General features: G+C 41.0%; 2 protein-coding genes and 1 long non-coding RNA gene across 3 annotated transcripts; 1 reads left to right on the plus strand and 2 right to left on the minus strand.

Moving 5' to 3' along the window:
* Nucleotides 1-1,529: 1,529 nt before the first annotated feature.
* On the plus strand, nt 1,530-7,198 carry hopx (HOP homeobox). The gene is made up of 2 exons (XM_080773568.1): nt 1,530-1,968; nt 6,264-7,198. Exons 1-2 carry the CDS (start codon nt 1,819-1,821, stop codon nt 6,339-6,341), a joined length of 228 nt encoding a protein of 75 aa, XP_080629694.1. The 5' UTR covers nt 1,530-1,818; the 3' UTR covers nt 6,342-7,198.
* A 5,732-nt stretch (nt 7,199-12,930) lies between these two features.
* Nucleotides 12,931-20,690, minus strand: spmap2l (sperm microtubule associated protein 2 like; the record flags this gene model as incomplete). Its single annotated transcript, XM_080773414.1, has 6 exons — nt 12,931-14,346; nt 15,348-15,482; nt 15,823-15,970; nt 18,414-18,536; nt 19,913-20,047; nt 20,659-20,690. 6 exons carry the CDS (start codon nt 20,688-20,690, stop codon nt 14,173-14,175), a joined length of 747 nt encoding a protein of 248 aa, XP_080629540.1. The 3' UTR covers nt 12,931-14,172.
* Nucleotides 20,691-21,740: 1,050 nt separating this feature from the next.
* On the minus strand, nt 21,741-23,164 carry LOC308322982. The gene is made up of 3 exons (XR_013964784.1): nt 23,035-23,164; nt 22,854-22,884; nt 21,741-21,797 (listed from the first exon to the last, which is right to left on the minus strand). It is a non-coding gene; the product is annotated as an uncharacterized lncRNA (long non-coding RNA).
* Nucleotides 23,165-25,009: the final 1,845 nt, after the last annotated feature.

Here is a 25,009-nt window from a genome sequence, read left to right on the forward strand (position 1 = left end):
AGAAAGTCAACAAGTTCAGGCAGCACATTTCCATTGCATGAAAATGACCAGAACAGTTGTTTATCTTTTTCTCTTTTCTTTCTCCACATAGAAATAAGCATTTAGGTAGCTTACTAATTTACAATTTAGGCATTTAGCAGACGCTCTTAATCCAGAGCGACTTACATTAAGCAAGAACAAAAAGCATGGGTATACATCACATAAAAACATTTATCATGAAACATGCGTAAGCTAAGAAAGTAACAGTGGAATATCTATAATGAAACTATACATATAAGCTATACATCTATACTACTATGCTATACATATGTACTATGACGTGCTATGACAATAGCACATACAATGCACTTATGCTGTCTACATAACATGCTATAAGTCTGTATCAAATGCTATCTAAGTCTACAGAATTGCTATCTAAGGGGGTGGGGTAAGTGCTATGGGCCATGATGGAGTCTGAAAAGGTGGGTTTTCAGACTACGGCGGAAGATTGGGAGTGATGCTGCAGTTCTGACTGCAATGGGAAGTGCATTCCACAGTTTTGGAGCCAGAAGGGAGAAGAGTTTGGGACGTGTGGAGTGTTGTCCCGGCGTTTTTAGTGAGGGTACTTCCAGCTTCCCTGCGTTGGCTGATCTGAGTGAGCGGGAGGGTTTGTAGGGTTCGATCATACTTGCAAGATATGGGGGAGCCATACCTTTGGTTGCTTTGAATGCCAGCATCAGAGTTTTGTATTCTGTGCGGGCAGCGACCGGGAGCCAGTGGAGGGAACGGAGCAGGGGGGAGACATGTGAGAATTTTGGCTGGTTGAAGACCAAGCGAGCTGCGGCATTTTGGATCAGCTGGAGAGGTTTACTAAGCTGTCATTGGACTGCATGCATTTGCAAAATCAAACTTTATTGCCTGGAAGACATAAAGTAGGCCTACAGTAATACAGAAAGCAAGATATAGACCAGTCAGCTTGCAAACACAAATGCATAGTCATAGACAGATCGCGTAGCCTACTGATGAATTGAAAATGGAGGACCCTGATGTAAACAAATCTTAGTGCTTTTTCTGGTTTACCCTCGTAGCAGATTTTGTATTGACCTGTACTTTCGTTTAACTGTACCCATTCTACAAACTGTCTCTAAAAAAATCAATCAATGCTACTAGACTAGATGTTTTATCAGCAGCAGGTGAGCTCATGCATGCATGCAGGCAGTGAGTGAGGCAAGGACAACAAGGTAGGCTACTGATGCATAATTATTTTCGTCACCGGGCAAAACAAGTTGCATAACTGAGGTTACAAACAATAAAAGAGGGATTATTTTTGTTTCGTTTTAAAAGAGTAACGTTTCTTGTATTGACGTCAGACGTTTCAAACTACTGGCACGAGTCGACAAAACGCGTGATTGCAGTGCATGTTCAATGCGTTTGAACGAAGAGGGGAGGGGAGGTCTGTGTTTGTGGGCTTGCCCCTGGTTGCCACTGTGTTTGACAGTAGTAAAACTCTCTCTCTCTCTCTCTCTCTCTCTCTCTCTCGCACGCACGCACACGCACGCACACACACACACACACACACACACAGCAGAGAGAGCAGCGTGAGCGACTATGACGGGAACGTCCACTGAAAACTGACAAGTGGTCTCAGTTTGCTGTCAGACTCACAACCAACCCATGGTGTATCGATCGACGCAGTTTGTTCACATAGATTTGGATGGGGGACTGAGGAGGAACAAGAACTACTGGAGGACTTTTATACAAGATCTTAAGTTTTAAAATACCAGCGTGCCGTAAACCGACGGTTCCTTTCGAGCTTTATTTTTGGAGGGGGTATAAATAATGGCCACGAAGGGGATGGAAAGTATGAAGTTAGCGGAGGACCAGGTCAAAGCGCTGGAGCACAATTACAAGAAAGTCAGCAAGCATCCGGACGGGACGACGCTCATGTTGATCGCCGCGGAGTGCGGGCTGACGGAGGAGGAGACCGAAGTGAGTGTTGTGTTTAAGATGGATCATTATTCTGCACATTTACAAATTCCTAGAAAGCTGCACTTGCGCAAAATTCGGACTAAACGTAGCCTACTTTTTCAGAGGAGATCGAGTTGAATGATATATCTTTCAATAAATAGGCTGCGGCAGAGAATAAGCAACTAAATAAATATAGCGTGAAAAAAATAAGTTACAATCCCTGGCCTCAGAGACAATGTTTGAACATTGAAATGTTTGATTATGCTACAGCATCAGATGATTTGATCTACAGTAGCTTACAGTAGGATAGTTCTAGAATCTAGATTGATTCGCCCCGTTGAGCAAAGACTGTGCAACATTATTCTAGAACGAACTGGTCATTTGAACAGAGCAGGCTGTTGTAATGTAGCCTATTATGTTTATGACCGCGGCCAGAGTGCTGATTTGGTTCATGAACTTTTGACAGCCCGTCCCGAGTGAGTCGCTTTTATGTTGTGACTTGATTGTGACATAATTTCACGTTTCGTCACGATCACAATTTAATTCAATATAAGACGTATTATGCAGAGAATATGCAGAGGACCAGGTCAAAGATTTTAATGAAACCACGACAACTCGGGAGGGGCAGCAGAATGCAGAAATGACATTCAGTGATGGCTTGAGGCATGCCTATTTCACTCTGTGTACATTGACAGCCTGCCTATAACTGGTTCTTCTGGAAGTTCTGGTCACTGCATTGGGAACTATTGCTTAATATAATTTGGTTGGAAAAATCAAGTCAAGCACTCTGTAATAATGTGTTATATTGGACAATTGGACATTGGAAAACAAAATATACATTTCCAACCGTGTTTATGCAGTCCAGATGTAGGATGAATAAATGAAAGGGGCCATCTACAATGGCTACCACTGTAGCCTGCACAGTTTATATACTGCTGGGCATTACTCCAGTTGTAACCATTGCATACAGAGCTAATTCAGGATGAATGAATTCACAAGTGTCTTTGGAAAATGGAAATGTTGCATGCAGTACAAATTATTTAGGATAGGTACAGGATTTATGATGGAGGGAGTGTTGTGCAATGAGTCAATGACTGTATGCAGCACTAATGCAGTTCAGATTTAGGATAAATGCATGAATGTCTTGCAAAAGAGCAAAGACTCAAATATCCAATTTGATCAGTAGACAAAGTCTGGAATCACTTCACTGACAGCGAATGGAGGACATTTGAATATGCCTAATCTGAGTGTGCAGAAATGCATATAAAAATACAGTAGGCCTATTATTATCTGCAATAAAGTGCTATGCTGTCTCTCTTTATAACCTCATAACACATGTTCTGCCACATACCACCGCTTTTTAAAATCTTTTGCGAAACAGTTCACAACTATGAAACGAGCATTTCAACATTAATTGGATCAATTCAAATCTGATTAACCTTTACAATTGTATAATATCAATATTATTATATTTTAATTCACTTTAATAATAGGCCTATATATTTTTTTATGTGCAGGGGGGGGGGGGGTCTGTTTCAGGGTGGATCTTCACTTACTACTGTAACATATACACACTATAACCACTGCCTACCCAGTCTCAAGATACATACAGAGTAGGCCTACCACTGCCCCCACTTACACTTCCAACACACCCTTAGTATGCAATACATTCAGTGGAAAACATCTCTGTAAAAACCTATCAAATCTGCCAAGCAAAGAGCCAGATGTGAAGTTTCATAGTACCCCGATAAGCAAAGCAGCCCAAATGGTTTGGGCTGAAGCATTCCACTGATAATGATAGTTGCTCCACAAAGAATTGCTGTTCCTCCTGTTCCATGCAATAGAGTTCTGGTGCCTTTCGAGTCTTTGAAAACAAATTTAAAGTGTGCAATTTCGGCTGATGTCATTTCATTTAAACAGTTTAGTTTCATAGGCACATTTGGTGAGAACCTTTTCCGCCCTGGCCTAGAGCAACATAGCCTACTTTGCATAATTTGTCTGCAAATGCAATTCCCTTCACACTCCCTAAAATGATCAGATCCACAATTTGTTTGTTTCTAAATGTTCTGATGAATTGAAAATGGTGGACCCTGTTGTAAACAAGTGTAATGCTTTATCAGTGTGTCGTCAATAGTAACAGTCTATTGAGTTGTGTTTTCATGTGAAATGTACCCATTCTGCAAACTGTTAATAAATATTTCAATCAATCATGACAGCTGTTTTACCATGATGCATGCAGCATGACATGCACTCACTTCTAAAGCATAAACTCTTTGGTTATAATGAGATCAGTGTTTGTATGGGCCAGTGCCCCCTACAGCTCCCTTACCGTCCAATTAAAATGTATTATTACTACAGTATTGTTTTGCTTATATAATTTAGAAAATATCAATTTACAAATATTGACAGCCATGTGAAAGGACTGACATTCCTGTGACAGGGCTGTTATGGGGACTGACTGATCCCTGTGACATGATAGTGACATCATCAGTATCATGGCCAGTATCAGTATCATATAAGTGAATTTAATTGATTTAACTGAAACACAATTTCAAACAATATGTAGTGCTTCATCTAAATATGTATCTCTCTCTCTCTCTCAGCGAAGGGGTCCTTAATTGGCCAGAAAAAAAACCCTGCTCTAGATTTAGATGTAGATCCAGCCCCCTCCCTCCCCGGTGTTGGCAAGTGAATGTTTCCATTATGTGTGTACAAAGGTGGAAAAAGCCGGGCAAACTTGACTGGGCAGCTCTATCCAGCAAGGGTGATGTAGACCCATTGGCCCATTGTCAAAAGACCTTACTTCATTCCCAGCTGACATTTTATTTGCTTTTTTGTGTCTTGTTCCATGTTTGGATTTGCAAACAAAGCTCTTATTTGAGAATAAATACCTGCCTAAGGGTCCACACCCTATACACCCTATACTGCCACTCCCATTAGTAACATTTATGTTGTTTTAGCCTCTGTGTGGCATGTTTGGGCATCTTTTACAGACACTGCTGTTGTGTTCTTATCATAAAGGTATACTCGTTCAGCTTAAGAGGGGTCCGGTCATTAATAACCTACTGTAAATCAACGGAAGTGGATGAATCGAGCACAGTTATGCCATTCATTGGAATTTGTTTGTGTAATTATTTTTTCCCCCTCAGGGAAGACATTCATACAATACATGCAAGACTGAAGGGATGAGAAGCATACATTTGTCATAATCTGTGAAAGACAAAATTCAATAATGCAACATTTTAAAAGGTGCACATTTAAGTAAACTGATGAAATCCCACTTTTACAGACTGGTTAATCTTCATTTTAGAGATATTGAATTAATATTACATTTTCTTTTATTAATTTCTTTTAGCTCTTTTTCAAAATCAAAACCACCTAAATAGAACCACTTAAAGTGCAAATAGCGGAGTTCACTTCAGAACACTTTCAGTGCAGTCTGCATATTTCACAGACTGCAGTGCAGACATAGCACAGCTTCCAAATTATAATCTCATGTGTTGTCAGTGCAATCAAATGGGATCGCACTGGAGTGGAAATCATTGGGATCAAATTGTGTATTGCCTAAACTGTGAGCCAATACATAGTGACTGGGAGCCAGTGGTTTAACTCATTGGCTGGATGTCCTCGACACTACCGACCCTCATCACATGAACCCACACACCACTCCCTTTCCCTCAGTGTTATCAAGATGATGTCACCAGTGTTTTGTAGATTCCCTGACAACCTGGGCTCACAAAAAAACAATGGCGCGTGTGTCACAGATGAGTGTCGAACAATTCAGCACACAGCACTCATCTGGTCAATGGTTCACTGTTGGACTTATTGGCTGACTGATCAGAATGTCGTGTGGTGCTATTCCATGCACTGGCCCAGTGGGAATAGGGTTAGTTGATGTCAGAATGCTCCACAAAATTGGAGGGAAATAATATGCTTTCCCCCCCCCCTGTTTGCCTCATGCAGCTTGGCTCTAGGGTTGTCATAGTTCAATTATGAGTGCTGCTAACAATACATTTGGGAAACCCAGCCCAGTGTTTTGTTCCAAATTAATCCCGACAATACATGAACCCCACCTGTATAATATCTCAGGAATATTCATATCACCATCACAATCTTTGTCAGCCATACCGATTACCTCATCCAGATCATGTTTCAGGCTCTGAGGCAGTTTGTGGCAAAAGTAACACTGTTTGAGAAACAAACACCTCGTCACTAAACAATGGGCTAGCTGCAATGCCAACAGACCCACCACCACCTGTTTGTGACACCTCCCATGGGGCTCTCCTTCAATTGTTTTCTCTTTCATTTGCTTACAGAAATGGTTCAAGCTACGTAACGCACTGTGGCGGCAGGCGGAGGGGCTCCCTGCTGAACTGCGGTCGGTGACGGACTGAGTTGGAAGAAGTCCTTTGACCGTGATCCACATTACCTCCCTTTAATCCCCCTGAAGACTCCTTTACTGACCAACTTCCTGGAAGAATGGACTCCCTTCCTTTTCCCTCTCCGCTATTCTCTCTTTTGTATCTATGAAGCTATTTTAACTTACGGAATGTGAACTGTTAGTTTTTGCGTGTTTGTTGCCAATATATCTGCCATGTTTACAGAAATAAACATAATAAGTTAAGTGATCAAAGTGTGTTTGAAGCTGCACTCCGTGCTGGGAGTGTGATTTAGGGTCCAAATTCATGGAAGCTGTCTTTAACAATGGTGGGAAGGGTTAGATGCAGTTTAGATGGGTGTGTGTGTACATCGAGGTGGCTTTGTGTATGTCTTTCAGCAGGGAGCTGATTTTAACATTGTGCTGTTCACAGCACTACAAAGGACCAGGGGTTCCATTGCTATTACAAATGGAATGGAACCCTTCCAGAAAAATAAAGAGGCAGACAGAGAGGGTGTACTGTGTGTTTGGTATGAGGGAGGAAAACACGTGTGCCTGCACTGAATGGGCATCAAGGGTCAAATAGTACATGATGTCACTGCATTGTCCCCACGTGTCCATTTATTGCACGCTGCAACAACAGGACACCACAGCACTATTTTGGGGAGGAGCATGTGTGTATGTGTTTTGGAGACAATCATAAAGGTGTACCCAGCAATATCCAGTGACCACATTGACCCTGGCAACTCCACTCGTGCTGGAGCATGACATTCAAAGAGAAACTGTCCAAACAATTTCAAACGTTGCAAAAACAGCCAAATCTACAAGTCACACCTCCTTACATTGCAACACAATAAAAGTTTGCAGATTGAATGTTCTCGCTGTGTTCAATCTAGACCATCGTACAACACCAAAGTTGTACCTGAGTTTCTCATTTCATGAGGAGGCTGTAGCCTGTGGGTTGGTCTGGAACATGCTGTGAAAGCACTCTGATCGTGAGAACCGTCTGCACAACAAGCTCATATGACCCAACAGGTAGTTCAAGCCCATCCATTTTATAGCATGTACTGTATGTGTTCATTGGTGCGTGTTGCTGTATGTACATAAAAAACAAATACACACGCATACGCGCGTGCACTGCACACACCACACACACACACCTTGTGAGGACACTAAACCTAAGTTTATGATGTACATTTTATGAATGCAATTTTTACCTTAATTTATACTTAGTATTTATACTTTATACTTAGTTGCACATCACTGTCACACACCAACAATAGTGATCTACAAGCTCATGACGTCCTAGTGCTACGTTTTGAGCTTGTAGAATGACTATTTTTTTGCCGTGTGACAGTGGCACGCAATAAATAAAAGTGTTAATCAGCCTAATCCTAACCCCCACCTGAATGTTGTCCTAATTGTAACCGACATTTGTCTTGCGAGGACCAGGAAAATCATTATTTTGGTTTCTCAAATTCTACTATACTTGTTGTGGGGACATTTTGGCCCTCACAAGTATAGCAATAAAAGCACACACACCATGGTGTCTATTTCCTGTGCCAGGGGTGTTTTCCTCTGTTAAAGTGTGAATAACAGCCCGCCCCCTAAAGAAAAACAAGCATTTTGTTTAGAGGAGAGAGCCCACCCACTCAAACACCCATACCAGTGTTCCCCCAGGAGTGTGTGGTTTTATTTTTTGTGTGTTGTTTTTAGGGCGAATAGGTGTGGCCGCCATGGTGTCACTGGTGTGTTGCTATGCTGTATTATAGTAGTACACAGGCAGCAATGCATGGCAGTTCTACTCCTGTATTAGTAGTACACAGGCAGCAATGCATGGCAGTTCTACTCCTGTATTAGTAGTACACATAGGCAGCATGGCAGTTCTACTCCTGCATATTCGTGTTCAAGAACCTTCTCTTTCTACACTTGCATAAGTTGTCGCTGTCGGGCAGAAACCTCTTATCTCCATACACTTTGTGTGTTTGTTTCTTCTTCTTTTTGTTTTCCATAAATTAATGCAAAACATACTAGCCTATACTTAATCATTGTACAGCATCACATCAACAGTAGCAGATCCACAAACTCGAAAGAGCTTGTGGATCTTTTGAATTTGAATCCTGAAAATGAACAGTTTTGGACACATGAGGTTTCGACACCCGAGAGAGACGATATGAGTGGCAATCTAGGCCTGACCTGCCCTCTACCACACATTTGGCAATACCTGGATCTTAGGAGCAAAAGAAATAGGGCAAAGACATCTCGATTCTGAATATAAATTAATGTAATAAATAAAATAAGCCGTACCATATACCGCCATCAGGTAAATGTAATCCACAAGCTTCAAGCCATAAGGTTGCTTTATTTATACTGGTAGGCCTATACATACTACCTGTACATAAAGAGTAGCATTATGTTGTTATGGTTCCTCAGACATGGTACCAGCAATAATAGCAAAAGAATAGGGCCTTCCCACACCCCTTGGTCGGTGGGTATCATGTCCCAGGTGAGTCTCAGTGATATGGACTCACTCATAGTTCTTATTGCCTATTATGATAGATGCTGGCTAAGTTATTTATATGTTAGATATATGCGTCGCTGACTGCTTGTTCACAGATGCTAAATATTATTATAGCCATCCTAGGGGGCTGATGGTTGCCTGAGGAGGGACTTTCCAACATGCCTGTTTTACTGTAATGTTGTTGTGATATTTGGGTGTTTTGTGGTTATGGGGAATTTTTTTGGGGGGATTGATGATTGTCTTTTAGTTTCATAATTTATGTTTAACCTTGGCTAAGCTATGACGACACCATGGGTGAATGCATGGGCTGTGGCTATGCTATGGTCTTTGAGCAGTCCCATCTGTACGTTTCTGGCCTGGAGGCAGTTTGTTTGGCATATTGTGTGCCGGGCCGAGAGCCAGAAATAAAATGTTCCTATCCAGGAAAGTTACTGTGCTTCACTGAACCTACAGTACGTTGCAATGTTAGTTTGCTATTTGCTACTTTTTTTATTAAACCTAGCAACTGTTTTTTTAAAACAGTTGCTAGGTTTGATGTAGCACAGACTTGTTTTGTTGGCACTCTATTTAATCGACCACCCGGCTGACTAGAGTTCATGTGGCTTATTTCAACCCTGCAAAAAAAAAGACCCAAAAACAAAACGAGGTTCATGTGCTCAGTGGAGTGCAGTGTGAACAAACACCCAGGTAGTAAAGTCATAATAATATGAACAACAACCAATTACCAAACGTCAGAGCCTGCAGTGTCGTGAAGATGCAACATAGCATCGCTGTCATCATGTATGACACGAGAAGTACAACAAACAAGACAAAACCCTGTCTGTGACTATGTTACACCCCGTCTCCTCTTCACTCCAATGAAAGGCTACTTGGAGTGCTTGATGGTGTCCCACCATAAGAGACCAGGGGAGTGTGTATAGAATTTGAATGGGTGCTGGTATTGTCTGTTGCTAAGAGGATTTGCTGTGGCTGGCAGGAATCTGTCATTCTGGGCAAGTTAAATTGAGCAGGCGGCAAGCCGATTTCACATCACCAACTCAAATCTAACCATCGTGTACAGTGTGTGTGTGTGTGTTCTCATACACCCTGGAATTGCGGGAAATCACTATGCTCTGCAAGAACTACATTATTCTTTTACTGGGACAGTGCACATTAATCAAGTGCACTAACCACTAAAATATGCCACTTTTAGTCAAGCAGCTAGTTTTCAAACCACAGTCTCTAAACAAATATTTATTCAGATGAAGAATCAGATGAATATACTACATTTTACGTAGTAAAGCAAAACATGGGTGTGAGATGAGATCCATTGGATACAGATCTGGGGTATAGGGTGAGGCAGTGTTTATAAACTTAGGGTCTGGACGGGCCAGAGATCACAGATCACTGATTTCTGTTATAGCTCCACCATGAGGCTATTTTCAAACATTTGAGAGGGCCTACTTTGTGAGTGTGCATGCATAGTTTCACACCGATTGGTGCATCGATATCTGAGATTAGCTGCTCACAGACAGGTAGGTCCTGGTGGAGATAATCAGGACACACACACACACACACACACGAAATGTTGACTGCGCATGTGATATCTTGCTTGTGGTTGGCACAAATCACATGGAACAAGTATGACCATAAACCAACAAGTGATTAGACATTTAACTCTGGTGGCTACTTTTGTCTCCATTCATTGACAATGAATGGAGAATTTACGTCATATGATATGTGTCTGAGCAAATAGATGTAATGTCCTAATGATGTACGATGATAAGAGTGACCCTCACTTAACGGGTGTGATTTTATTCAATAATATAAAAAATAGACAGAGTGCATTTCTAGTCTTTTTTTAAGTTTGCCTATAACATGCCCAAAATAAGTACACCAGGTTGTGGTGGTGGTTAATAAGTTCTAAATGACAAAACAAGAGACTGTCCAGGAGCTTTTTGCATAGTGGGCTAATCATTTGAAAAGTTACCCACAAAATGACCAACGTTTCGTTTGACCACTCTGAACATCAATCAACAACAAATAAATCCACTAGACTCCACGCACATGGAAAATGTAGCAGAGAAACCTGGAAACTGGAGCTGACTGGACTGCTTCAAGTGTTGCCCTACAAAATGAGAACTGAAACACAAAGCTGTATGCCAAAAACTTTCAGTTAATGTAGAGTTGCCTAAAATACAATTAAAGTTTGCCCATACATTATTCAATGCATCTCAATGCTTAAAGACTAAGTAGAGCAAAGTGGGATAGCAGCCAAAATGATTAGTCACACTACATCACTGCATCACACAGAGGGAGGTAAGACACACTGACCATAGCCTACTAGGGGAAAGAAGGATACAGATTTGGAAATTGGAGTATGTCTGTGCTGTGCTAAATCGGGACGATTCCTTCGTATCAATGTTAAATTTACATTAAAAAGGGGCGGAATAAAATGCCACTGTGTGCAGTGTTGAGTTGTCGACTAAAACTATGTACAGTACATGCCTTCTTCAGGGTACCCTGAGATCCGGACTAGAGATCCAGTTTAAGTCATTTTGCACTTGGTTGCGTGCTGAAAATCGCAGATCCACAAGCTCACAACACGTCACAGAGCTTGTAGATCTGCTATTTTCAGCAAGTGTAAAATCAGTCATTAAAGGGACACTTCACCCTTTTTGCAAAAAAATATATGTTAATGAGGTTTAGAAGCTTTAGAACACACTCCTGGGGTCTTTATGTGTGTAATATGTGGTTTTAGATATTTTAGATTGTAGCAGTGAACCTGTTGTATCTGATGTCATGGACACTGGGCTCACTTCCTTCCTGGACTACATGTTGTCTCAGTAAGACAGCTCTCCCCCCTATCCACAAGGAGGAGCAGTGCACCAAAGAATTATGGGAATTGTAGTCCAGGAAGGTAGTGAGACCAGTGTCCATGACATCAGAGACAACAGGCTCACTGCTACAATCTAAAATATCTAAAAACACATTACACACATAAATACCCCCAGAAAAGTGATCTAAAGCTTCTAAACGTCATTAACATATATTTTTTTGCAAAAAGGGTGAAGTGTCCCTTTAAGACGGCATCAACGCCGGACAAAATACATTTTAGTCGACTAAACCTAGACTAACTAAAACTAAATGAAAACTATTCAAGAGACTATGACTAAAATCAACATTTGCTGTCAAAACACTACCCTGTGCAATATATGAATATGAAGGACTTACTAGTCTACTCTACCCCAAGATGAGGCTGAAGGGTAAATCCTTTGTTCCGTTTGTTATGAGAATGTATGCATGTTAAGGGCCATGGTAATTGACTGTGATTTAGCAGCATTAGGATTTTTTAAATTATATAAATTAGACTTCTATTCATGATGTTTTTTACCTTACTTAAGGCCAAAATAGAGTATTTTTATTCAGCATATAAATCAGACTTCTACTCGTGGACATTCTGAAAGAGTTTGATTGGTAGATGGAAAATATGCAGTTTGGAACTTTACTACCCCAACAGCAATAAATCCAAGATACAGCTCTGTTTTACGTCAATGTTCATAGACATTACCAATGTAAGCAAACCTACATTACAGCCCCAAAATACCTTAAGTACAGTATAAAACGAATGCATCTATTCTATTGTCTAATGTTTAGTCCCTCTATCAAAAACTAAACTAACTAAGAATATACCTGTATGTCTCCACAGCTATTTATTTATTTTTTGGTTGGAGGAGTTACCGTTGTTCGTTTGTCACAGATTGGAACTTTCAGAATGAGCTGAATTCCGCAGGGGTTCTCAGACATGAACTATCCCTAAAGCTCAGATCACATGGCGGACACAAGCCTTATCTATTTTCAGCCATAGGCTACTCCTTTATCTTCCTCTCTTCCTTGTTCCCACTCCTCTCCCTTCCACAAATTCATTTTTAACCCCCTACAGTCCCAGGTGATGATCGCAGCAGGCTAATCCCAGATTAGATGTCTCGAGTCGACATGAGTTCAAACCCCCTTTGATGTCTCGTCTGACTCCTGTGTGGCATGTCAAAATACTCGACAGCCCCAGCTCTGAATGTATTCTCTTTTTTCTTATTTGTTTAATTAATGGTAGTGAGCGGTTGGTACAGCTGTTGCATAATGTACAGTATGAATAAGCATACCCATTTTTTAACACACCCCACACACACACACACACACACACACACACACACACACACACAAAACAATACAAAAACAAACAAAGGCACCCCTAAATACAAAAACCCTGAGATCCAAAATGGGGCAGCGACTACAGAGTATATTGGTCATCATTTAGCAGCAGTTGTAGCTAGCTATTTATCCCAGATGTTGGATGAAGGGTTGCCATATGAAATCAAACTTATCAGTTTGGTCTAGTTTCAAGTATTGTATCCTTGATTCCTTTCCACCTCTAACATATTGGCCAGGTCAGCCTGAATGTATTCTCTATGACCACTGTATTATATTCCGGCAGAAACCTTGTATCTCCATATCTTATATCTTTTAGTTTTTTGGCTTGCCCATCTAGCTCACAACAAATGTGATTTTAGATTGCCATTTAAAGCTATTTTGTGGTAATCTACTGAATGTCAAAAGTTCAGGTTTTTTGGGTGCAATTGAGCTAAAAAAAAAAAAAAAAAAAAAAGAGCGTGCGACTAAATACCTACACTGGATCAATTGGGACACAATTGGTTATTTCATTGGAAATCCAAAGCGTATGATACTGTATGTACTGTACCACACAGTCACAAGCATACAAACGCTTGAGAGGGATTACAGTGGATTGTGCTCACGGCGGTCCCTTTGCACATTACACTGTGGCCGGATTGTGGGTTGCCAAACAAACTGTGACCCTTTCAAAGCCAGTGAGAAGCTTGTTTTTTTGTTTTTCTTGTGTTTTCTCACTCGCACATGCACTGGATTAAAGTTGGAGAATTTTTGTTTTTGAATAAATCAATGCATATACAGTATCTATCTCAGATGATAAATGGTGGAGTTTTCTTACATATGGTTACAATATCAACAGAAAAGCACAAAGAACTGAGATGGAGAAAAACACATGTGGAATTATTTTGCCATACCACAAGATGTTAACATCCTTAATAGATGGGCCGACTCTGGATCTTGGAGGTAGCAACGGACAGAGAAAACAATCCAAATGGCTATAAAGGGGGCAGTTTGGTTTGGCAATCTGCTAAAGTCAATTTACTTTAAATCAATTCTTGTCAAGAGAGAGCTCAGGCAAAAAGCTTGCCCAAACTATTTCTCAAACATGAAATGCCATTAATTTAAACAAGAAATACTTTGACACCATTCTGTCAATAATTGATTACTTTGTCAGTGGTCGCTTTCGAGGATTGGTCCTTGTGCCTGGTGCTGAGAAACAGTATCGCCTGTTCCATTCTGAGTCCTGTGGATATATATAGTCCTTGGAAAGCTCCTTTGGTGTGGCCAGCCTTTCGATGCGAGGAGATGCTGTGGCTCTCTTTGCTCCCCTTGAAACCTGTTTTGATTACATGGAATGTTTTGGTAGCTTAGAAATGTGATGCCTTTACAGTTACAGCCATTGTAATTTCGCCAAATTTGAGTCTTAAACAGGGTTGAGGGGGTTCCAATAGAAACTGCCTTTTACCTCAGCTGTAAATCTAGTCTTGTATTGGAATAGGTCTTATAATACTGTCACGGAATGTTTGGACAGTAGTTAGCACGGCGGTACCTTCTGTCTCCCTCCCTCTCTCCCTTCTGAAAGCTTGTTCAATATGTGTTGCTTAATGCCAATTTGATCCAAGTATGCACAGCTGCCAAAGATATCCTCATTAGTCATTAATTTATCCTGATGCACATCAACTGCACATCAACTTTATTTGAATGCCCCATGTTAATGGGGCATCACTGTAGTCATCGTTCAATGTTCTACACAATTATAAAAGACAAATATGAATTGTCTATCATAAATCCGAACTCTTGTTTCATCAACTGATTCCCCCCCTCTCTCCCTCCATCCACCCCCCCCCCCCCCCCCCCCACTGGTCAAGCGCTGGTCATGATCACTTCATAAATAAGGAGCTATTATTTAGCAGGATACCATTACTGTAGCCTACTACAATATGAAAACAAATGGCATTGAACATGAACTTGGATTTTAGACCTGCGATGCTTCCGTAAATGCCCATAGTGTGAGTAGGCCTAACAACAATCGGAACATTATGAACGAAATGCTGCACAGATGTAAATTGGTGGCCCAGTCCCACCTCGCCTCTCTCTCCCTCCCTCTTTGCTCGCTCTCTATCTCGAAAGCAGTTGAATGGACTTCTTCTGGGTGTTGAAAAGCCAGGTGTTAGGATACTTTGTTTTTGCTCGTTGCGATTAATGTATTGTTTTGGGGGCAGGTTGGCTCCCATGGCAGGACGTGCAGGTTATGAACAATACCTAACAAAATCAGCTAGCGTTTGTTGAAAAAGAAAACTTGAAAACATTTAATTATACGGTACTCTGTGTTCTTACAGTTATTATGGATTCCTCTGGGCGTCCCAGCTTGTAGCAGACGTTGCTTTCCTTCAGTTTGGGCAGAGATAGTTGCTTCAGTCTTGGAGAGGCGCGGACGTCTCTGGAAGCACCATCAATAAACATCTCCACATTCTGAGAGACACAAAAGGTATTTATAGGTTATAATTCACATGGCTTTTGGATCAGAGGTTTAATAGTCCCAAAAGCAGGTCAGCCCTATGTTCTCTAAGCCCTACAGCCCCCCTTCTACCTCACTTCCCTCAATGCCTATGAATGTTGGATCTATCCAAAATAGATAGAATGTTCCCACCCTATATTAACTCATCCATTTTAGGGTTACAAATTAGGACATACTTTATTTTTTTGGGTTAAAAAAATCGATAATTACATAATAGATCAAAATCAATTCGTTTTATTAACCGTTACACCCTGTGAACTGAAATGTGAGCCAGCCTTCGTGCCAGTCACTGACCTCCTTGCCGCTGTTCCAGTCTGGATGGGTGGATTTGGGGTTGGAGAGCTGGAGGAGACGTTTTGTGATGATGATCTTTGCACTTTTTACCCTGGGGTCAACGTGCCAGACAGGACAGTTATACTCACACTCAGGGGTATGAGGGGCCCTGTGGGAACATCACCACAAACAATGAATAAACCAGTGGTTCCCAGGGAGTTCCCAGCTAAATGATAGTTAGGAACCAAATGGACCCTTATGGGTCTGTAACTCTGAGAGTGCACAAATGGAACCAAATGGACCTGTTGGGGTCCATTTGGTTCCATTAAATGAAATTAGTTTTAAATTAACATAGATTTTAGTTAAATTAACAATGATTTTACAATATAAATTGGGCGTCCCAGGGATAGAAATGCCATTAAATGGAGATCTGTAGCCTAATTAATAGCGACTGCTATTAAGCAACAACTGTTACGGCAGTCGGCTACGGCAACCGGAAATGGATCAGTGCTCGATACATAAACCTGCTCTCCGTCGCAGCCCTTTCTACTACGGCAGAACCTACACGTAGTGTCTACAACGCCATGTCATAACCATGTTTATTGAAATGATAGCTGTCATACATTTACACCGATTGCTCCATCACCTTATGCTGTGTAATTTGTTGGCATGCTCTGAATGAAGAAATAACACTAATACCATATGTCATATTAAAACGGTTTTAGAATAACACAGATTTATCCAGCACCTTCCTCTTTCCACTGCTGATCATGTCCAACGGATGTCAGAATTAAGCAATATCGGCTGACGCGCGACAGGGTGTTTTAAAAAATAATGTGTTGATGTTTGACACATGCTGCATGGACGCGTCACCATGGCATTGGCAACCAATGTCACCGGAGACTGTTTGCTTAACGATTTTGACAGCTACGGCGTGGGCATCATAGCCGCCGTACTTCCTCGTAGCGGAGCCGTCCTGAAAACAGTCGTTGCTTAAAGTCCCTAGTGTCAAACTGGGGGTGTCCTTGAAATGAGACGGGTTGAGAATCACTGCTAGAGCCGTTCAAAAACAGTCTTCTCTTACGGGGGTCCCTGGCATATCCCTTCAAATGGAGGTCCGTGGGCTAATTAGTGTCATTTTGGGGATCCTTGACATGAAAACGTTTGGGAACAGCTGGAATAAACTTGCATGACAAATAAATATAAAATACCAGTATTTGACCATAGCATATAGTCTTTGCCCCAGTAACATGGAAAGATGCTTAGAGACTATTCTATCCATTAGTTTAGAGTAATCTTAAAGCATGTTCTCTTATATATTTTTTTAATATATCAACCAAACAATGTGAAACTAATTCCTATTTTATACTTGCATCAGGCAAACTTCGACACATCGTGATCTTGTAAATCCTAAAAAGGGTATCTTTGAAAAAAAGAAGAGGACCCGCACACTGTTATTAGGTCGACGTTTCAGTCGCTTAGACCGTCATCAGGACAGACAGATAAAGATCTTGTAAATCTACCATTTTAGCAATTTCAGAAAATCCCCATTCTTCAGCAGGTGTTTACTGAATTACAAAAAAATCATATCCATTCTTTTGTATTCAACGTGCAGCTCTTAAATGCTTCTCTGAGGCTAAAAACATGTGCTGTTGATGCCTCTGTTTTGTCGATTTATAAAAAGACTTCCGCGGCTGTCTGCGTTGGGACAATAAGCTCCATTGTCTCCGGTTCTCTCTCTCCCACAGAGCTCTACTGAAATAACAGATGTCAAAATCTTGGATCCCTACTGGCCTGAGATGCTAATTTTAGACCCTGATCTCTAGTGAACATGTTGATTTCTCATCATTTTGTAATGTAAATTTTCTTTGATAGGGTAGGGTAGAGAGAAAAGAACACAGGACATACTATAGGTCCAAAGTCTAAACATGATGTATGTTAGTAGAGGGCCATTCTCATACGAAGCATTTTCACCAAGTTCCAGTTCGGTTGAAGTTTTGGTTAAAAGAAACAATGGCAAAACAAAACAAAAAAACATGTTATCGACACTGAATGGTGAATCTGCCTCCTTGGTTCCGTTTTCATTTATCAACCGTCTCAACCATTTGATCTCATCTTGCTGAGGTCTAATTCTGCTCAACTTCAACTGTACTGAGCATTGAGTATTGATTTTGACGGCAAATTTCGAGTCAGTTTGAATAATAATTAATTCAGCTTTAGTCATATTTTAGTCATCTGAAATGCTTCAGTATTAGTCTAGTTTTAGTTGACTAAATGTCATGCGATTTTAGTCGACTAAATCTACAGTTGTTTTTTGTCGACAAATGCATTTTTGCAGGCATTGATGCCGTCATAATGGCTGATTTTACGCAATCTCAGCATACAACCAAGTGTAAGATGACTTGTGTCTTTTACTTATACTGGATCTCTTGTCCACTATTCCTTTCCTAACTTTTATTTGTTTACAGAATTGTCAATATATTTAGTCTTAGTCATCATAGCTTAGTTTTCATTTAGTTTTCATTCTGTTTTCGTCAGTGAAAAAAGGCAGTCGGCGAAAAAAATTCGACGAAATCAACACTAGTACTGCGTCATTGGAGTTTGTCTCTTACGTCATGTCGTGGGAGTCTCGTCCCCTGCGCTGTCGTCCTCTAGGTGTTGACAGGCGGACAATGTGCTCAGAGCAGGACGCCTTAGAGGAAGGACGCAAGAAGCTCTTCCTGGTCAACTCCTTCCTATAGGAAAACAGGAACACATTACCAAGGCCATTATGGATGCATGCATCTGCAAGGATGCGAGTACACGCAAGACGTTGTGTGCAGATTAAGAGAAAATGAGTAATTATGTATGTGTGTGTGTGCGTGCGTGCGCAAATGTCTGTCAGTACTGTATATTTGTGGCCTGTGTGCATGTGTACTGTATGTGCGCCACACGCACGCATGCACACACAACCGCACGTGTATGCATGAAGGTGCATAAGGGGCTGTATCTGTGTGTAAGACCGAGACAGTGTGTGTGTGTGTGTGTGTGTGTGTACTTTGGGACAAAAGGATATCTCGTGCCTAAATGGGGGACACCGTGAACAACGGTTACATTTGTGTTGATGGCCGGTGACAGGAATTAGACTGTTAAGCATCTAGACCCAGAATGTCATTGAACAGTCAGATGCTAAACGTATTGGATGATACACTTTCTAGGCTTCTAAACGTACCTTCAGTATATTTGTGTGCAGGACCCAGATGGACCGAATCAATATCCTTTTTTTTCTTTTTTGCTCGAGACTCTGACAATGTGCTTCGAGGAGGCACTGAATGAGGCGGGCAGCTTGTGCATGCTGACAGGTGACTGCTGTCATTTGCAATTGAATCCATGTATCATTCCACCATGAGGCCCATGCTTCCTGTGAGGGTCTGAGATTGAATTACACTGTGTGTTACTGTGCATCCGCAGAGCTTTTTAACATGATAGCTGAAGGAAAACAAGACAGCGGGTCCAATAACGACACGTTGTGGATCTCCAACTCCATGACGTCAGCTATTTAGCCATGATGTAGGACTACATATTTTGGCGAGAATAAATCCCGATCTGACGGCCATTGACTTCCATTATAAAATGTAATATATATATTTATAAAAACTATGGGGAGATACTTCCTTGGTCTACTCGCACCTTGCACAAGAAATATGGCGGCTTGCGAGATTAGCCACGAAGACACCACACACCCCCCCCCCCTAGAAGTCTCAGGAACTGTAAACATCACCACAACATGTTGAACTGACACAGACAACTCTAATGGGGCATTCACCTCTGATTAGGAACATCCATTGGCAGCTGGCCTGAACATCACTCTCTCCAGTTCTTATTTCCTGTGCTACTTAAGCGTATCTCATGTCGGCTCGGTGCCAAAATGCAATCAAAACGGGGCGAGGCTTCAAAAGTCATTAACCTCAGAATTTGCAAACATTTCCACTCATGTCGACATGGTGGAACACAAAGGGGACAAACCCAAGACATTAACACTGATTAGCACTCAGCTCCAAACAGCCAGCTCATGGTTTTTTGATAGTCATAAATAATTGGTTGCAGTTAGGAGGATTAGGGGTACAATTACCTCAAGGGGTCGTCCCATGCTGAGAAGTCTCTTTTGGGCCTGGCCAGGTATTGGATTCTGTCGGTTGGAACGGTTCCCAGCGCAGAGGCAGAGAGAGGCCATATTGGCTCCTGGTTGCCCCAGTTTATCTTCTCACTAACAATGAGACAGATGATGGGAGATTTAAAATAGAAAAGTGCACTCCTTGGAGCACATATCGCCGGCATATTGCCTACCCAGGGCTGTGACACAGGGAATGAGGCCGCTGTAGGCCGCTCAACATTTGATGCAGATTTGTGTATGATTTGACCGGTGTGGTGATGCGACATTTGTTGTAAGGAATGGGCTTGCCTTGCTGTAAGAGTATGAAATATCAAATTCATTCATTCAACATTTATGGGTTTTTGTGCGCTTTTGGCTCTGAGGCCCCTAAATGTGAAATTCAGATTTGGAGCAGATTTTGTGCAAAATGGGCCCCTCCCAATGTTGATACATTAACTTCAAAGTACTGTTAAAGGTATGCCATTCTGCAAATCAAAGAAATATATCATCTTGTTTGAATGCTGCACTCTCCGAAATTCATGATTAGAATCCAGGATGCAGGAATAATGTGTTTAATGTAAGATGTAGCCAGGGAGCCACAGGCCCAAAAGCTCAACGGTTAAGGATTATGTCATGACATACTTTTTATTTGTGTTTTTTCTATTCACTTGGTCATTAACACAATTTTTACATACGACACCTCAGGCCGTCATAAGGATTCGAACCGAGAGGTGCCTTGAACGTCTCTGTACGTCATAGCGCACCCTCAAAGATACGGGGCGAGATAAGAATATTCAGAATTTTTCCTACTATTTTTTTGGTCCGTTCGCTTTTCGCTTGCCGTATGCTAACGCTCTGTGCAATTATTAGCTTGCCTCACATGTTAGCTTGACTCACAGGCGGAAAGAATGACTCGTATCTCCTAATCCAGGGCGCTCTCCGTGGTGATGAATGGATCGATATGCTGGCGCTTCATTTCTGCTCCTCATCCGTCTCTCCCGCAAAATATGAACGCTTTTTGGATCATATATCGTATAAATTAAAATGATCGGGATGTTAGGTCAACTTTGTCAAGTCAACTTTTTTAGGAAAGTGTTTCCGGTTCATGGCTTTCAGAGTAAAAGCGATCAGACAACTCCGGCACCCCAGAGCTCCTATTTTGATGCACTTCCGGCACTAAAAGTGTTTTAAGGTCAACAGAATGAGAGGCCATTTCTGTATAGCCCACCATAGACAACCTATATAAGGCAACATTTCATCATACTTTAAGTACCATGCAACATGTCAAACTAGGGGGTTTTCATGATTCTGAATCCATTCCAAGCATTAGTTTTGCTCGAAAAACACTCCTTAGCCTAAAAACAGCCATAGCCGTCAAATGTGATGAGGTGGGTAAGTGGATATGGCCGAATTTAGACCAAGGAGTGTTTTTGTGCAAAACTAATGCTTGGAATGGATTCAGAATCATGAAAAAAACCCTAGTTTGACGGTTATTAGGCTCCTAGTCACTTGACATTCAGATCTTAGTGACCTGTAATGGGGTTGCACCACCTTACACTAAGCTAGAACTGGGCTAAGTTTGAACTTAGTGTGAGATGGTGCAACTGGCTCTGGAATAGACCGTTATCATTGTGTTGTGATTGAAACAAGTCAATAAAAGTTGATGCATGTTGAAACGAAAGGCAGTGAACTACACAACATTAATACTGTTCACAACTTACAAGAGCTGTTCTCTAGTCTAAAACATAAATGCAATCGTTTCTTTCACAGTTATTGTGGCAGTTGCATGTACATTTAAAATACTCACCAGGGTGTTGTAGCCCATACCGTTTTTGAGACTTTGTGTTGAGCGAGCTCCAGGATTCTACAATATGCATAAAACATGCAAAGGTGTTAAATACAAAAAAAAAAAAAATATTCCAACATTGAGTGATGAGCAGCCTGACAAAACCCTTCACTGCTGGTGAAGTTGTTTTAGATTTTCGTCTTTTTGAGCGGTGACTTCGCTCCATTACGGAGCTATGTGTGTCCGTATGTCTGTCCCTGTCCCTGTATGCATGTCCAAGCACAGAAAGCTGCACCACCTAAAGTGGCCAGTAGAGTACAGCAGAGTAAAGTGGCACAGAGTACACTACATTAGAGAGCACAGTGCACTACAATACAGTATACAGCTCACAGTACAGTAACTGTAATAATAAATGTATAGTTGCACCGCTCACTTCACACAGGTGTGATTTTTCTATTGTTAAGCTGTAGTTTCAGAACTAATATAAAAAGGTCCAACATTTACCCATCACTTATATGAAAAGGAGACATTGCTATCAGGGTGAGAACATCATGTGTTGTATTAATCACTTTATACAATATATATTATCAGCTGGTGGTCACGTCGTATCAACAGACCTTTCTACTGCAAAAGCAGCTTGGGTTTATACTATAGTAGGGCTGTCCCCGACTAAGGATTATTATAGTCGACTAGGCTTTCTTTCTGCAACTGTCAAATAGGTCTTCTACATGTATTCTAATAAAATAACATTTTCGTGGCACTCAGCATGTCACCCTAGACATAATTTGGCTTTTGGGGAAAACCAATTGGGGAACCCTGCAACAGAGAATCATTCCAATTGGGCTGTGGGGGTGCTTAATGTCTGATTTAACATATACTTGCTTGGTTTCTCCCGATAAATCATGATATATAACCTTTTTTTTTAAATATATATGTGTTAATTAGCATAACAAATTAGGCCAATCTTTAAGTCGAAACATGCACAAAAATAAGGAATACCTTGACTATCGACTAAGATTGGTAGTCGACTAAGAATCATTCCGATCGATTATTCAACTAATTGAGGTCAGCCCTATATAATAGCAAGGCTGTTTCATCTGTCTGAGAAAACAAGGAATTCAAAAAAGTGTGTACCTTTTGGATGGGGAAAATCTAGACTGACATCCTACAAGAAAAAAATAATACACAACAGCATTACTAAAACATGGCCTATTAACACGTTTCCAAGTGGATTGCTCTTCTAGACAGCACACCCTATAGGATCCATGGCAAAACAAAAAGCAAAAAAAACAATAAAAAACGCTAGGAAACATACCTGTATTTCCAGAGAGCATCTTTCCACAAAGTTGCAAGAGAAGTCAGCTTGGAGGCGCCAGCTTGTCAACTAGTGTGTGTTGCAGTGTTGCTGTAGTGCCAGGAGACGGAGTCCCTAGCAACCAGTCCTCTTCTCTGGCGTGGCAGTACGTGGGATGAAACTGGAGTCTCTCCATCTCATGTCTGAAGACTTTCGATACAGGATGTTGAACGGAAGGTGATATGTTGAGGTCAATGGTGGACAGGACGACAACACATTAGGAATTGTTAAGATAAATGAAAGACAAGTAAACATCCTACCAAATAGATTAAAGTTAGACTGGTACAGTTACAGTGTAGTCCTAATAGTTATGCAGGACACAATTCACATTGTTAAAAAAATAAAGTGACAAAAAAAATAAAGTGACTAAGGTCAAGACTAAAATTATTATAATTGACAAATCATTAAAAAAGGGGGAAATAAATCATCCTATACCATTTCGTCAGAAATAATACTGCCCAAAAGATATACCAAAACAAAACAAAACTTTTCTTCTGTGTTGCCAAAATGCTAGAATTGGTGGTGGTCTTGGACCAGCCAGGAGTATACTGTACTATATACATTCTCTTAAAAAATAAATATCGATAGCAAAAGCATTACAGTGAACTCCCAATCATACTATAAAATTAAAATAAAGTGAGGAAACCTGTCTGTCCTCATACTTTAAACTGTACTTGCACATTTAGGGAGTGAAGAAGCCGCGATTCATCATTGTTCCCAAATGTTGTGGTTTATTAGCATTAGCAAGTGCAGACGGTGTGCAGGTCTTAGTGCACTTTATGTGCATTTTTCTGAATAACCAAAATCTAAAATGAAACCCTGTTTTAATGGGTTAAACTCATGCAAGGCTGGGCTACACAAACAGCATGTACTGTACAGTATGTGTGTGGTCAATAAAGCATAAAAAACTGTTGATACAACATTATTATATTTTGTGATAGGTTTAAAGTATAAATTAGCCATATACACCTCACAAGATATATCATATTAACATTTAACAATGAGCAACACTACTACAAAGCGCAGAATTATTTATTCAGAGTTTAGTCTTCCGCTCTAGTAAGCCAATCTGTATTCTTTATGTTTGTTCAGACATGTTGGAAAGCTGAGAGGGGACAGTGTCGAGGAGAAAGGCACAGATGGGATTCAAACCTAGGCCAGCTACGGACACACGTGAGCCTAGAGTCAAGTCACTTAAACACCATCACCGCCTCAACGTACATGAATGTGTGTCCCTTTCCTATATGAGTATTAACTTACCCTCTATAACAACTCAATCTGCAGGTGCTCTCTGTTGATGGATACAGCATTGGATCCATCTATACTGTAGGGACCACATCCGTTCCAACTTACCTATACCTTTTCAGGGATGAGACATGGAAGCTCACAGTAAACCAGGAAAGGATCTACCCCTGCTACAAATTAACTGGAATAGCGCGTAAACATCAAACCTGCCATCTGTCTACATAGCATACTATCTAAATAAATTAATACTTGGCATCTGTGGACAAGCAAACAAAACACATCTAGCTATTTAAGAAATGCATATACAGTTAAAAACAAGATGTGAGCTTTGTTTGAAATGGTTCTCAAACTTCTTTTTTAACGTTATATAGTGAGGACCCCCAGCAGGCCCAGCTTGATATGCTTTAGGGACCACCATTGTAACAAAATGCACCCCTTAGGTTCCATTTGTACACTCTCAGAGTTAGACATTAAAGGGTCCATTTAGTTCCTAACTAGGAATTATTTAGCTGGGGACCACATAGAACCCCCTTAAGGACCCATTGGGGTCTCCAGACCCCACTGGAATAGGGGACTGAAACACAATTTCCTAGAATTAGTAGTCTTACAAGTCAAATGTAATTTTGAGGGCCTGCCATGTAACACTACACGTCGTCCTCTAGGCTTTCACCTAGACTTTGTAGACTAAATT

The sequence above is a fragment of the Protomyctophum bolini genome (assembly GCF_963924005.1).
Source record: "Protomyctophum bolini genome assembly, chromosome: 10".
Taxonomy (NCBI): domain Eukaryota; kingdom Metazoa; phylum Chordata; class Actinopteri; order Myctophiformes; family Myctophidae; genus Protomyctophum; species Protomyctophum bolini.

Excerpts from the sequence above, each read along its gene's own strand:
- hopx (XM_080773568.1), top strand. The coding sequence starts at position 1,819 with ATGGCCACGAAGGGGATGGAAAGTATGAAGTTAGCGGAGGACCAGGTC. Across the intron at positions 1,969-6,263 it reads TGACGGAGGAGGAGACCGAA|AAATGGTTCAAGCTACGTAA; the intron begins GTGAGTGTTGTG and ends ATTTGCTTACAG.